Consider the following 15,604-nt stretch of genomic DNA (forward strand, 5'->3'; position numbering starts at 1 on the left):
GGTAAAATGATGCGTTCAAGTTCAGAAGAGTTTGGAAAAGGCAATTCTCTTGAATGCTGTGTTCGGGGGAAAAGGGGGGCGTTTGCATTTCTCTCAGACTAGTAAGAGCTAAATCCTAAAATGGTGTGGAGAGAGAAGTTCAGACAGACAGACGTTTAGACGCTCAGACGCTCAGACAGACAGACAGACAGACACTCACAGCTGTCTCCTCTGGTCAGGGGTGGTGAAGCGGTGGGCTTGCGGCCCTGCGCGGGTCCCTTCTGGTAGTAGAAGGGGTCCAGGTAGTCGGCGTTCCGGCTCGAAGGACCAGAGTCCACAGAGTACTCGTACTCCTCTGGCTCCGCCTTTGCCACTGTCGCCTCGGCAACGGCCGCCGCCTCTTCCTCCTCCTCTTCATCATCATCATCATCATCAGCCTGGTCCTCATCCTCCTCTTCCGCTTCCTAGAATGTACAACGTATCATCAGGTGTAAAGTAACAGTAAGTTGAGTGTTTCCAATGTTTTGTACTTTTACTTCTACTCCAATAGATCTCAGAGGGAATTATAGTACTTTTACTCCACTACAATTAGTTACTAGTTACTTTGTAGATTTAGATTATCATAACAAAAAAAAATACATTAACAACTTCAACCCTATATAGATTTTGGCCTATCTTTCAGCCTATCTACAAGTTCACAAAGCTTGTAGATCTTCTATTTGCAAAAGATCTTTTATACATTTGAAATCTTGAAAAGGAGGCATTCTGCATAACGAGTACTTTTACTTTTGCTACTTTAACCACTGTTGGTCCCCGTAGAGTTGGTAACCAAATGGACCCCTATAGATCTTTAACTCTTGTGAAAAATGAATGTTTAATTTTTTAGGCTCTCGAGAGTAAAATTATAGTTAAACATCAGCATTATTATTATTATGCCTTTATTGATAGGACAGTAGACTGACAGGAAATGGGGGAGAGAGATGGGGAGCGAAATGTGGCAAAGGTCGTCCGGATCGGGAATTGAACTGAATGTGGTAATGCCTAAGTGGTATTCGCCTGGACCAGTAGGCCAGCTAGTGGGCGCCCCATCTGCATTATTTAATTTACAAGAAGTCTATAGAGAATGCAGAACTTTTTATTTGGTCAACGTTGCCTTGTTATCTCTCCTATGGCACCAACATCAATAAAAGCAAGGAATTGTGGACAAAATCTTATCCAACGACAACACAATATTCTACGTTTTGGGTCTAAGAGGCTAGATGTCATCAAACAATGGTAACAAATAAATAAATAATGGCCCTTGATGTGAAAGGGTCCATGTCAATATGCCGACGGGCCGGTATGCCGACGACCTAAACCTAACCGTAACCCTAACCCTAACTTCGGTAAAACTAACGCTGGTGAATGCTAACCTGGTGAAATGCTAACCTGCCAACGCTGGTGAGTAGCTAACCTGCCAACGCTGGTGAGTAGCTAACCTGCCAACGCTGGTGAGTAGCTAACCTGCCAACGCTGGTGAGTAGCTAACCTGCCGACGCTGGTGAGTAGCTAACCTGCCGACGCTGTTGAGTAGCTAACCTGCCGACTCTGGTGAGTAGCTAACCTGCCGACGCTGGTGAGTAGCTAACCTGACGACGCTGGTGAGTAGCAAACCTGCCAACGGTCATCCTACTCGGACCAACGTACCTGCGGAACAATGAGTTCTTCCCGATGTGAAATACTAGAACATGAAGACATGGGGGCGTCACGTACCTCCCTGGCCTCCTGCTCTCCTTCCTCCTCCAAGGCCTCCTCGTCTTCCTCATCCTCGTCTTCCTCATCTTCCTCCTCTTCCTCCTCTGCCACGGCGGTCTCGTCTGCGTCGGCGTCGGGGGAGGGACTGGCCGGGTTCGCCATAACTTTGGTTCTGTGTTACCGCGAGGAAAGTGTGGGGTGAGGGTCAGACAGTAGTGTGGGGTGAGGGTCAGACAGACTAGAGCAGGGGTGTCCACACGTTCTTTAATTGAGAGCTACTTTTAAAATGACCAGCTCAACATTATCTAACCCCCCCAAAAAAGACCTGAGGGGGCTTTGGAATAGCAGCACTGGCGTTACGTATAAGCACAGCTAAAAAAAAAAAAAAAAAAAAAAAAAAAAAAAAAAAAACATATATACACTTGGAATGGGAATGGGGGGGGGGGGGGTTCTACCTGCAAAGCCTTTGTGAACTGCCGGTAGATCAGGATAAAATGTGTCTGCAAGATGGATATTATTTGGTTGACTCCACAGTGGCCCCTACAGATATGGTCAATATATATTCCATTGACCATATCTATCTGTGGAGTAACCAAAATAATTTCCGTTTGGCGGACACATTTTATTATCTGCCCAATAAGTGTATTTTACAGAGAAGGTGGGGTGCTGAGAGGCTTCCCACCCTGGAAAATAGATTTTCAACAAGGCAAAACAGCCTTTTTTTTTTTTTGGTGAATAGCGAAGTCGTTTTGTTTATTTTTACTATAAAGTAGAGTGCCTGGCTCTTAGAAAGAACTGGCTAACACTTTGGACCACGGCTAACTAGAGTAGAGTCAGACTAGAGTTTTGGCCTTTGATGTCAGCGAGTCCATTTATCCCGCCCCCCTCATGTTTGTTTGTTCGTTTTTTGGGGGGATCACCACCACACCCCAGCGGCGTAGCCAGGATTTACCATGCAAGGCCTGGCACAATGTGGGTGGGCACAGATGCGAGCTTCTACATCAATCCATTCTCACTCCCTTTGCTTCACCCTCCCGACGCCGTGTCTTTGCTTTCCTTTGCTTCACCCCTGTGAAGTTTTGGGAGTGACTATTGCGTCTAGGGTGCGACGGGGACAGAGAGTTTTTGGACGAGACAGAGTCTTAGTACGCATGCGCCGACATGTGTTTACTGGAATATTTTTCACTGACGGCCGTCACGGGGAATCGAACCCCGGTCCCTGGATTAGTATCTCCATGCTCTACCGACTGAGCTAACCAGAGTGACTGGGAAGTTCCTTTTTTTTTGTGGTTTTATCTTTGACAAAACGTGGAATGATAACGTAGTCCCTTCTTTGAGCCACATTCGGAGGCGGAAGCAGTCCCCTGGTCAAGATTTACTATTCTGTCCATAACGGCACGTAATTCGGTAACGCGGCTGAGTCGGCTCATGCGCCGTTCCCACCGCTCGTCGCGGCAACTCGGCTCGCTAACGCTCGCCTCGGTGGCGACTCACGGGGGTCATAGGCGCCTGAGACGGCACCGCTCCGTCGTTTATAGTGGCGTGAACGGTAGCGACGGGTGGCTGGTAAACCAAGAAGCCTTCAGAGCGGTATCGAATCCCGCATCAGGAACTACTTTTTTTTCTTTCTTCTTAGACCACCCAATGCGTCTAACCCTTGAGACATTAGGCAATCCGTCCGCGTCTATGGTGAGAAGCATTCGGTATTTAAGATCGCGTCGGTTGTATGAAGCATTAGGGGTGAGAACCTGTTGTCTACATCGGCTATTTTAAAATAGCGAACATTTTAATATTAACAGGGACACAATACAGTCATTTGTCATGGAAGTGGACTTCCCAAGCAATATGGAGACGTTTTAACGTTAGAAATCGCTTCATAATTGACTGAGCTATGATCAAATCAAACTGTGGTGTCTTTCTTTGCTTCCTAGATAGCCGCGCAACGATTCGCCACATCGCGCCGCGCATCATTTATTATGTGAATTATTTCGTTATTTTTGGGTGGGCAAAAAAACAAAATGGGTGGGCCTAGGCCTATCCAGGCCCACCCTTGGCTACACCCCTGCCGCAACCCGTCCTTAAGGTGAAACTTACACTGTGATGGCGTCAGCGCTGGTCTGAGCGCTGAGCAGGCGCTGGGGGGCGACGCCCCCTGCCACGGCGGGGAGGGGCTCGGCGGGGGCGGGGTCAGCCTCCCCCTTCCCCCCGGAGCCCCCCCTCCCCGGGCAGCACACGTACTCCACGCCCCGGAAGTGGTCGCCGCACGGCAGCAACATCCCATAGCTGTGGAGCTCCAAGCTGTCTGCCGTGCACGCCTAGAGACACACGCACGCACGCACGCATGCACACACGCATGCACGCATGCACGCACGCACGCACGCACGCACGCACGTACGCACGCACGCACACAGGCACCCACACAGGCACCCACACAGGCACGCACGCACACACACACACACACACACACACACACACACACACACACACACACACACACACACACACACACACACACACACACACACACTTGACTTACAGTACGCAAGGTAAACACATACATAGAACTAGAAGCAGCACAGGTTATTGTGGCCTCCTGGTGGCGCTATTCTAGGCCATTGTGAAAAGGGTGCCATGGCTTCTTCAGCCTTTAATGGCAATGTGACACTGCATGAATGATTTGAGGCATTTTCTTCAAAAAATGAGTTTAGCTAAAGTCGACCTGCTGGTGGCGCTATAACAGTACAATGTGAAATGGGTGGCATTTGTTCCATGACCCAGTGGGAATTTGGGTGCAGAATTGCATGTGTGTGTGTGTGTGTGTGTGTGTGTGTGTGTGTGTGTGTGTGTGTGTGTGTGTGTGTGTGTGTGTGTGTGTGTGTGTGCGCGTGCGTGCGCGCGTGCGTGCGTGCGTGCGTGCGTGCGTGTGTTTGTGTGTGCGTGCGCACCTCTTTGGCTACATTGTGCCAGTAGACATAACTCTCACAGGCGTCCATCTGTTCTTGATGCAGGAAGCGGCAGCGATCTGGAACCAGGAGGGCCTCGCTGACGTACTCCCCCACTGGGGGCAGGAGGGGGAGGGGGGAGGGGGAAGGAGGGGAGGGAGGGGGGAGACAGAGTGTTCAGACTGAGACTTGGCTTCTGTGGGATCCTTAGATAATTCAACATCAAACGCGATGCGCCGCATGCATTAATTATTGATGAGAAAGAGACAGAGACAGACAGACAGACAGACAGACAGACAGACAGACAGACAGACAGACAGACAGACAGACAGATGAACATATAATATTCATCACAGTTATACACAGTACAGTATGACAGAAGTAGGACAGATGCACTTCAACACCATTTTGCATCCCTGCAGTCCATGCATTTAAACCTGATGGCTGCACAACGAATGCAGCACACACATGTTGTGGAGTGTGGGCAATTGTCGCTATTTCTATGTCATTATTTGGACTAAGGGTTAGGGTTAGGTTTTAGGGTTAGGTTTAGGCATAGTTTTACTGAGGTCAGGGTTAGGGTTTAGGATAGGTTCAGGCATAGTGGTTAACATTCAGCATTCACCCGCGTCGAAGAAATGGTTCGAGCAAATGTTATGTCCAAATATGGACACGCTCCCGTGGAGTGTCACTATGGGCCCCCTCTGACCAGCAGCATCACGACAGAGGTAAAGAAGTGTCCTCCTGTTCTCAACCTTTTCAGGCCGCGATCCCCAAAATAATCATATATTAACTGGTGGGACCTAGTCTGGGATCACTTCACTTTTCGGGCTTGTAACCGGTCTGGAGTGGAAACCACAAAACATCATGTTGTAGTACTCAAAGGACCTCAATTTGGCCGGAACTATCCACCGGAAACAGTTTTAACCCAAAATAATTCCCCTGCACTCAAGGACATACTTTTAGGGCCTACCTAATAAACTCCTTGATGCGGAGGGACGGAGGGAACCAAATCAGAGCGACGCCGCTTCTTCTAGTGGTTTCCGCGTTGGGCAGAAACCAAACAGCCTATTGTGAACGAACACCAGGCTTTTCCGCAGAAAGCCTGGTAGGCGAGGTTAGGGGGGACCCACCCCCACTCTGACGAGCACTAAGAGTTGAGGCATTACATTTTGTATAACACGGTTCTATTGTGAAAATAGCTGATCTACATACTCATGAGCATCTAGATCGGCTTTTTTTGCAATTTCTGCCTCTAATATTTGACGACTTCTAACGGCACTGAGTAAAAAGAGTCTAACATCTTAACCGTCAGACCAAAGGGAACAGGTGGGGTGATATTAGACTTTTTAAGCCTTCAGGCTGAGGCAGTGAGTCACTCTGCTACATTTGGCATAAATAAATGTTGTCTTTCCTTGGTTTAGTCAAGAAGAGAAGACGAGGAGAAGACAGTCAGTGTAGTCCGAGCGTTTCAGGTAAAAATCGTGCACTTTATGAAAAAAGCATGAAATTTGGCACACAGTTAGAACATGCCATATGGAACATTTTTGGCTATAGGGGCATCGCAGATTTGTCTTGGGAAACTTGTGGGAGCCAATCAAAGTTGCTCTCATAGACTTTACTATAGAGTAAAATAATACAAAAAATAAATATGCTTTAAGTAGCATGTGAGGGGTCAAACTAGGTGTTTTTGGGGATTCTGAATCCAATGCAAGCATTTGTTTTGCACGAAAACCATTCCTTTCCGAGAAACGGCCACCACAAAACTTTGAAAAGTGATGACTCATCACTAAACCATAGTTTTATGGGGTCCGTTTTTAGCCCAAGGAATGTTTTTCCTGCAAAACAAATGTTTGCATTGGATTCAGAAAAAATAATAATAATAAAAATAATTATTTGTTATATAATCGCTCTACAGTGATAGGGCAGGAGGATAAAGGGGTTTGTCTTGTTTGTTACCTCTACAGCGATAGGGCAGGAGGATAAAGGGGCGTGTCTTGTTTGTTACCTCTATACAGCAATAGGGCAGGAGGATAAAGGGGGCATGTCTTACCTCTGCAGCGATAGGGCAGCACGATAAAGGGGTGTGTCTGGCAGTGGCCCCACCCCTTGGTGCACCAGGTGGGGATGGTGACCGGAGTGGACGACTCCTCTATGTGAGAGATCTGGAGGGTGGGGTACATCTAGGAGGACAGGGGGGCAGGAGGGGACAGGAGGGGACAGGGGGGGACAGGGGAGGACAGGGGGGGACAGGAGGACAGAGAGGGACAGAAGAAGGGGACATGGGGGACAGAACGGACAGGTCAAGAACAAGAGTTGGACATTGGTTTTGGGGGAGGAGGGACAGACATCTGATGAGGACATCTGGACATGCAGGCAGGAGAGGCTTCAACACGTCAACACTATATAGCGTCCCTGTTCTCGGAGGAAAACAGCCGATCTACAGGCTGACAGCGCTCTGTGAGCTTGTAGATCTAGAGCTATTTTCATCAAAAGACATTTGGTATCGAGGGAAACGGAGAGACAGACAGAGAGAAAGAAAGACAGAGAGAAAGACAGATGTGTTACGATGTTTCTGCGCGTGGCCGTGCGCATGAGGACTCCCATCTTTGCCATACCCTAGCTTTTGCTGAAGTGACGCCACTGGACTCTCCTATCTAGCATCAGGGTCTGTAGCTGTGTAGGAGGTTAACTCGTCCAGCCAAGAGAAAAGCCTGCTCACGGCATGAGGCAGCGAGTGCCTAGAAAGGTGCGACTTTCTCTGTGTGAACTTCCCCGGAAGCTGTCTTTTTGGCCAACCAATCACAGTGCGGTGTTCCCGAAAATGTATTCACTGCTGAAATGTTTCTTCCGCTTCTCCGGCTGCGCTCGCAGTAAAACCATATCCAAAACTAGCTCTGGTCCATAGCGTTAGTTATGTTCCTCTACCTCCGCCTCGGCTTGGCAAAACCAGAAAGCCCCGTTGTCTGGTCCGAAAATAACAAAAACTGTTTTGCCCCTCACCAAACCAAAGGTATCAGTGGACAGTTGAAAGCTTACTCTACTTAGTGGACGCAGTCTGAGCTATTTTTCAATACTCCCTAGAAATGTAATTTAAGCGTGTGGTGGGGGGCCCAGACTTTGTCCACTAAGTAGAGTAAGCTTTCAACTCCCCACTGATACCCTTGGTTTGGTGTGTAGCGAAACAGTTTTTGTTATTTTCGGACCAGACGAGACGGCTTTCCGGTTTTGCCAAGCTGGAGCATAGGGGGAGCGCTTCGCTGTTTCTACTGTACATGTCATCTTTTCGACACCCAACTCTAACCCTTACCCTCACCCTAACCTCCGTGGGGTGAGTCGCTAACCTTTCAGTGGAAATGATGGTCGTTCGAAAGAGTGAGATTTCACCGAGCAGCGGTAGAGGAGCATAGCGATAGGGAGAACTCCACTAACGCTATGGACCAGAGCTAATGACAACGTTACAAGAGAGAAGAGCGAGTTAAGAGCTACGATTTATTTTGATTTGTTTCGCTGGGCGATGTAAACAGACCTGCACTGCACGACGCAACTTCCCTTTAACGCATCACTTCCACCAAATTCCCACCCCACACACAAACAAACACATCTCTTCAATATGACCAATTTCACACGTGACTTCATTCAATTAAAATATAGGTCAGATTATTGCACATATTCTACTATTATTGAGTGTGTAATAATTTGACCTATATTTTAATTGAATGAAGTCGCGTGTGAAATTAAATTAGTGCACACTCACAATGCTTTTAATGAAGCTTAATGCTCTGAACGCACTCAGACACTCTGAGGCTCAAAGGCCATGATCATCATCATCATCATCATCATCATCATCAGGGGGAAAATAGAAAGGTTTTATGGGATTTCATGGAAAAAAGAACAATCCTAGATGCATAATGTGTCACTAATCGCATTCCACTCAGCTGGGACACTGCTCACTACAGGGGCGTCAATTGGGTATGCCAGGGGTATGCAGCTGCCATACCCTCGGTCCAGGGGGGGTAAATAAAAGTTACTTTTAAATATAAATCCATGAATGTCTCTTTGTCTACTGTGCTGGTTATTATGTTGTTAAATTACAGTAAAATAACTACAAATGCAACATTTCAAAACATGGCCACTTTATCAAGGTATTATAATTATATTCTCCACACTTGTATTCTCCTCATCTTGACAAAATGGTATATTCCCAGGTTCCGCAGGTCAGCTGCCTGCACAGGTGCAATTCAGTATTGTTAGTTGTGGCACGTTTACTAACATGCCAAGTTTAGCTGCACTTGAACAACCGTTCCAGGCTGCCATATCCAGCCAAAGAAACCATAGAAACGGGGGGAAAATAAAATGTACTTCTTAAAATAAATGTATCATGCCTCTTGCTAAGGTATGGCAACATGACAGTCATGTTGCCATACCTTAGCTTTTTCTGAACTGACGCCACTGGCTCACTGCATGGCTGCTGTCGCTACAAGCTAGTGTTTTAGTCATAGTCTTTTGAATAAAATTCAATCTAGTTTTAGTCATCCGAAATGTTTCAGTTTTAGTCGACTAAATCTACGGTTGATTTAGTCGACTATAAATGTATTTTGGCGGTGCCTTGATGGCGTCCTAAGGTGCCTGATTGTACACCTAGTTGCATGCTGAAAATAGCAGATCTACAAGCTCACAGCGCGTCGCAGCGCGCCACGTTGTGATCTGAAAATCAGGCGAGTAGCAATAGGGAATGAAGGGAATACAGTCGCATTAGAGGGCCCAGAGGGGAAGGAGGCCCGCCACCGCTACCAGGAAAAACTTAAAAACAACAGCAACAACAGAAAAACCTTTATTTTGAAATGCCCACCGAATTGAGAGGAAACTCTATCTTGATGCTTGCATTGACTGCTACATGATTGCCCAATCAGATGTTGCTTGTTGGCCAGCTGTTTCCTGTTTACATTTTAGCGCCAAGCATGAAGCTGTTGTCAGGTTGTTTACCGCTAGTTTACAGCATGGATCTGAAACTAATTTCTTTGGACGATTTTCTTTTTCTTAAAGGGGTTTAAAGGGGTTAGGGTTAGGGTTAGGTTGCAGAAGCAAGTATGCTACTAGTGTTGATCAGTCTGTGACTCAGTGGAGGAGGAAGAAGTGGAGGACAGAATGTCCATTCAAGGTAATATAGTATTTATACTTTACTTCTGTACTGTATATTATTGTGTTCAGTGTTCTGTCGGCCGGCCGCTGAGCCAACTGTTATCAGTCCAAAAAGTGTTGTTCTTGAGATGGGGTGTGTGGGGGGGCTGAGCTGAAAACCTTGCATTGGGGCCCGGCAGGGGGGTCGCTACGTCAGTGCTGAAAATGGCAGATCTACAAGCTCACAACGCGTCGCAGCTCAGCTATACCGGCTATTTTCAGAGTGCAACACAGAATAATATAAATCAATGTACAAGGAGCAGAGATCTAGATAGCTTGTTCAGTTGAATTGTTTACCTATACCTGTAGTAGCCTATCCTATAGTTTCAAATGTACACATTATTAGTTTGATATTTGACTGTCTAGACTGTATACTCCTGTATTGAAAGTACAAAGGTGTTTTGCATATGTGACTGGGTCTGGTACTTTGTTCCTTATGTCTGCATTGGTCATTTTTCTTTTTTGTACAGATTATCCAAGTACAGAATCTAAGCTTTCATATGATGTATCATTTGTTGAAATTGGAGCATATTTGAAGAAGTTATGGACATTTTAAACTTGTTGCACCATAAACCCCAAAGTGCTTAAAAAGCCATTTGAATGCCAGGAACATTGACACCTCTAGGTAGCCAGAAGTGGGTGTGACAATGGGAGGGACAATAGGTACTTACCTACACCCCTAAATCACTCCCCCCAAGTCAAACCACACCCACAGTGGTGTAGCTGTCAACTTCAAATGTACTTTTAATCCACTACAATTATTTAAAACTACTATTTAGTAGTAGACCTGTGGTAATATATTGTGCTATAGTGCTTGCAGCCATGTCAGAAATAGTGGCCAGTGGTCTTTTCTACCTCCTCCCCTCCTTATATGCTCATCCTGTCATTTTCTCCTTTTTGTAGTTTTTATTTTTCACTAAAATAGTGTATTACAAAAGAAAAAGTTTTTACAGTGTAAAAAAAAGTCTATTACAAAAGAAAGTGTTTACAGTGTACTCTTTAACGTCGGCTACGAAGCTTGCGGAGCATCTGCTGTACACAGCAAATAGTCCAGTCATTATATGAAAAAACCTAAAACAAATTGCAATAGTACTATACACTACTGTAGTGTATAGTAAGTGAAGGTAGGTAGGTCGTTTTCAAAACTTTCCCCTGATGGGATTCCTTGGGACTTTTTTTCTCTCACTAAGGACATATTGAGGTTACAAAATCAGTTGAGTTTGCTACTATTGCAATTTGTTTTAGATTTAGCCTAATTTTGGCCTAAAATGACTGGACTATAAAGCAGACAGCTAAAGCAGAAGCAGTGAAGCACGGTCTTCTACAGTTTGGATCAATGGATTTACACGTTTTCTTTCTTGGGAGCATTAGCAACACAGAGCACTTATGCAGCACGTTTTGTAGTAAGAACGTGGGAAGCGGCGGGCGGGCTTGCAAAACACACTTTTTAGGGCACTCTAGCTCGGACACAGAACGGAGAGACGTTCATGGGCTGCAGCAGACGAGAGGCTGAGATGTGAGATACGCTGTCCATTACGAGAAGATCTGTGGTTTTTCCCGCAGGACAGAGAATTTTTCTCCCTTCTTCTTGGTCGTAGGCTACTGTGTTAAGCAGAAGCCTACTATGATTTGTAATGTAAACGCTGAGTAAGTGAGTTCAGAGTCTCTCAGCAGTTTAATGCTAAAAGCCAGTGAAACAAGGAGACGCTTGACGCTATGTCACCAATGAGCCCGTACGAGGCAGGAACGGCTGCGAACCCTCTCGTCTGCATGTAATAAACATAAAATACGGTTCGTTACTCAACAAAACAAAGACGGCGTAAGGGTGATGGAAGCCTACTTTACTTAGTGGGAACACTCAGAAACCCCCACCTCACGTCTAAAATACACTTTAATACACTTTTATACCAGAGAATAAACTTTTTCACCGGAGGTTTTAGTTACTCCACACCGCCCTCTACAGATCTTGTCAATAGAAATGTCCATTGCACATTTTGCCTTCCGGTGAAATATTCTGTTATCTGGATAAAAAAGTGTATTTTAGACGCGATTTTGGGGACTCTGAGTGTTCCCACTAAGTAAAGTAGGCTTTCAACTCCCCAAATACGTCTTTGTTTTGGTGAGTAGCGAAACTGTATCTTTTATTTTCACTACAGACGAGTGAGCGTGCCGCCTGTAATGCAATGTAATTTTTAACATGCTGCTTCGATTTTCCACGTTTTCTTTGTGTGTCCGAGACGACCGAGAGCGACTGAGATCACGATGTATACATAAAAAAAAGACATCCTTCCAGAATACTGTCTTCAGCAAACCGTTAACATTAGCGAGATGAAGTTAGTTACTGTGTAGACTGTTTACAAGCAGATAGCACGCTGTATGGGCGTGCTGAAATACGAGACAATGCATTCCTTCAACCAATCGTGCTCCCGTGAAATCGCTATGCAAATCTAAAGAGCTCAATTCTCCGCCTCCTAAAACAACAGTAAAACTCTCCCAAAGAAGGCAACTTTGCTACACTAATGTTGCCATATACCGACCTTAACAAAGATATCTTATGGAATGAAAACCCTCTTCTATATTCAAACTGTTAATTATATACAAAAACGAAAAACAAAGAAAATTTTAAATCAATCTTATTTTCGCATTTTCTGCCTTGTAAAATTGCCGACATTTGGCCGTTTCCACCAGCCTCGGACACATATATCAAATCCAAAGCGATATCTAAGTAAAAGTAAAAAGATTGTTTCCAAACATTTTCAAAATCTTGGGAAGATAGTAGATCTACAAGCTCACAGCGTGTTAACACGTTGTGACTTGTGAGCTTGTATGTTCTGGCTCTCGAACAGACAGAACATAGTGTTTTGTAATAGCAATCTAAATCTACAAAGTGCCTTGTAAATAAATCACAAAAAAAAGAAATTATTATATGTATGCATATTATAGTTTTAGTATATACATATAGTATAGCATACAGTAGTATTTTAGTATAAAAGAAATACCTCAACGTTGTACCAGAGTACAATAGGCCTACTCCTTATTTGGTTGCTGTCCAGCACTTGCCTGCAGTGCTCAGGTCTCACCAGCAGGTGGAGCAAGGAGCAGGAAGGTAGCAGACATAATGCAGCAGCAGCACTGAAACACTGAGCTCCTTAGTGAGATCTGTCTCTAAAGATTTATACTTTTATTATCTAGATCTGTCTCTAAAGATTTATACTTTTATTATCTAGATTTGTCTCTAAAGATTGATACTTTTATTATCTAGATCTGTCTCTAAAGATGTATACTGTTATTATCTAGATTTGTCTCTAAAGATTGATACTTTTATTATCTAGATCTGTCTCTAAAGATTTATACTTTTATTATCTAGGACTTTTTATCTACCTCACAGGTCTTTAATGTTTTTCAGAGCCAAGGACCCTTTAGCTGAGAGAGAGAGATGAAGCCCTTAGCTAAGCATATGGCTTGTTTCCATTTGGGTCCTGTGCACTCAATTAAACAGACACATTATACAATACAACGCTAGAGCAGTGGTTCTCAACCTGAATGTTTTTGGGGGTCCCCAGATGATTACCTTTTCTCACTCAACAGTAAACAAAACAATATTACGTTTTAGTGTGTATCTGCACATTTCTGAAGTGACAATTTAAGGAATTTTTAATACCACTGAAATGACAAATTAAACATTGGCCAAATTGTCATATTAGAGAGTTGTGAGCATGTAGATCTGCTATTTTCTCAATAGAACCGTGTTATACAAAATGTAATGTCTCAACTCTTAGTGCTCGTCAGGGTGGGGGGTCCCCTGTTAAAATAAGATTATTTTGGGTATCGTGGCCTGAAAAGGTTGAGAACCACTGAACTAGAGCATCATGTAAACAAGTAGAAAACTAAAAAATAGAACAATGTATAGTAAACAGTTCGGGGGGTTGTTGGTAGGTAGGTTTTGAGTTTTTACAGGGGCCAGTTCCAGACTGCAGCGGTTTTAAATGAGGATAAGGATTCACACTCCTTTAAGAACGTCGGTAGGGCGTTTTATTGCATTGCAGGAGAGTAAATGTAACCCCTTGTTTGAGCCAAAGTCTGGGTTGAACGCAGGGGCGTCAATTGGGTATGGCAGGGGTATGCAGCTGCCATACCCTGGGTCCAGGGAGAAAATAAAAGTTACTTTTAAATATAAATGCATGAATGTATCTTTGTCTGTCTATTCTGGTTATTATGTTGTTAAATTACAGTAAAATATCTACAAATGCAAAATTTAAGAAAATGGTCACTTTAACACGGTATTATAATTATATTCTCCACACTTATATTCTCCCTATCTTGACAAAATGGTATATTCCCAGGTTCCACAGGTCAGCTGCACAGGTGCAATGCATTATTGTTAATATTGTGGCACGTTTACTAACATGTCAAGTTTAGCTGCACTTGAACAACCGTTCCAGGCTGCCATATCCAGCCCAAGAAACCGTAGAAACGAGGGAGAAAATAAAATGTTCTTCTTAAAATAAATGTATCATGCCTGTTGCTAAAGGCGGCCCTACACTAGCCGATAATCGGGCTATTTAATTACCCTCCCGACAATCGGCCTTCCTCCGACTGAAACGGGCCCGACAATCGGGCATGAACGTCGTCTAGCGTGAGGTCTCAGAGATCCACTCGGAGCCCAGCCGAGTGGCTCGGAGGACGGTCGGGGCCAGCCTGACTCTTTTCAAACATGTTTGATATTTTCCTGGATCAGTACTGGTCTGGAAGACTGGAACAGCAGCAGGGGACTGAGAGAAAATAGGTAGGCTACAGCAGCCGCTGATAGACGCAAGTCTCTGAGCATACATCTGACTGAGTGACAGATCCATCTCTTTTTTTCTCTCCACCTCTCCCTCTGCCTCACTCACACACACACACACACACACACACACGCGCGCGCACACACACACACTTTTCATAGCGTCTGTCCGTCCATTAGGTTGTATCATGAATGATTGGGATTTAAATTAAAACTCAACGGTAACCCGATCCAAAAAACAAACAGAAGAAATAACGCTACCAGCCACTGTCTGCAGTCAGTCATAGGCAGCGACCAGTCCAGCACATCACATCAAAGAAGTACACGCCTACTACGGGGGCTCTCCCCTGATCTACAAGCCTACAACGTGGCACGGAAGGGACACCGTTTGGTCTTGGAGATCTATGTTCTGTGTGCGCTACACCGTCATACGACTAATCATAAATCAGGCACCGTGAGAAGGAGCAGCACTCGACTATAGCGCAGGAGAGAGAGGGGATGTCAGAGTTGGATGAACATGAAACGTGTCAAAGTGAACTCATATTATCATCAAAATAGGACACGACTTCCATATTGAAGCTTTTTTTTCCCCGTTGCGTGAGGCGGTGTTGTGTTTTGAGTGAGTGGATAACGTAATGTGTTTGTATGTGCGTGTGCGTGCGTGTTGCAAAGCACAGCGCTCAGAACAGCCCCCGTGGCATTTGTATCAATTATATTATTTATTATTGCTGTGTTCGAGCCCGACTCAATCGGGATAGAATCCTGTAGCGTGCGGAGCGCCCGACTGTTCAAAACGGCTAGTGTGAGCCCGTTTAGATTATTTGGTCAAATAATCTGAAAAAAATTTCCTGTAGTGTTTAATTCTACCCGATTCAGTCGGGCCCAATTATCTTGTAGTGTATTGCCAGCTTAAGGTATGGCACATGACGAAGGCGCGCGTGCAAGACACCAGTCATGTTACCATACCTTAGCTTTTTCTGAACTG

At 44.9% G+C, this 15,604-nt stretch overlaps 1 protein-coding gene across 1 annotated transcript in view; it reads right to left on the reverse strand.

Annotated features, from left to right (window-relative positions):
* Positions 1-15,604, reverse strand: part of aplp1 (amyloid beta (A4) precursor-like protein 1) — a gene marked incomplete at both ends in the record, with an annotated part of 47,584 nt that overhangs the window by 21,041 nt on the left and 10,939 nt on the right. Inside the window, 5 exons of the mRNA XM_080744192.1 lie at positions 200-329; positions 1,732-1,885; positions 3,808-4,028; positions 4,659-4,771; positions 6,709-6,838. Of these exons, the coding sequence (XP_080600318.1) occupies positions 200-329; positions 1,732-1,885; positions 3,808-4,028; positions 4,659-4,771; positions 6,709-6,838 (748 nt within the window). The remainder of the gene's footprint in view (positions 1-199; positions 330-1,731; positions 1,886-3,807; positions 4,029-4,658; positions 4,772-6,708; positions 6,839-15,604) is intronic.

Source organism: Nannobrachium achirus (assembly GCF_963921795.1).
Source record: "Nannobrachium achirus genome assembly, chromosome: 2".
Lineage (NCBI taxonomy): Eukaryota > Metazoa > Chordata > Actinopteri > Myctophiformes > Myctophidae > Nannobrachium > Nannobrachium achirus.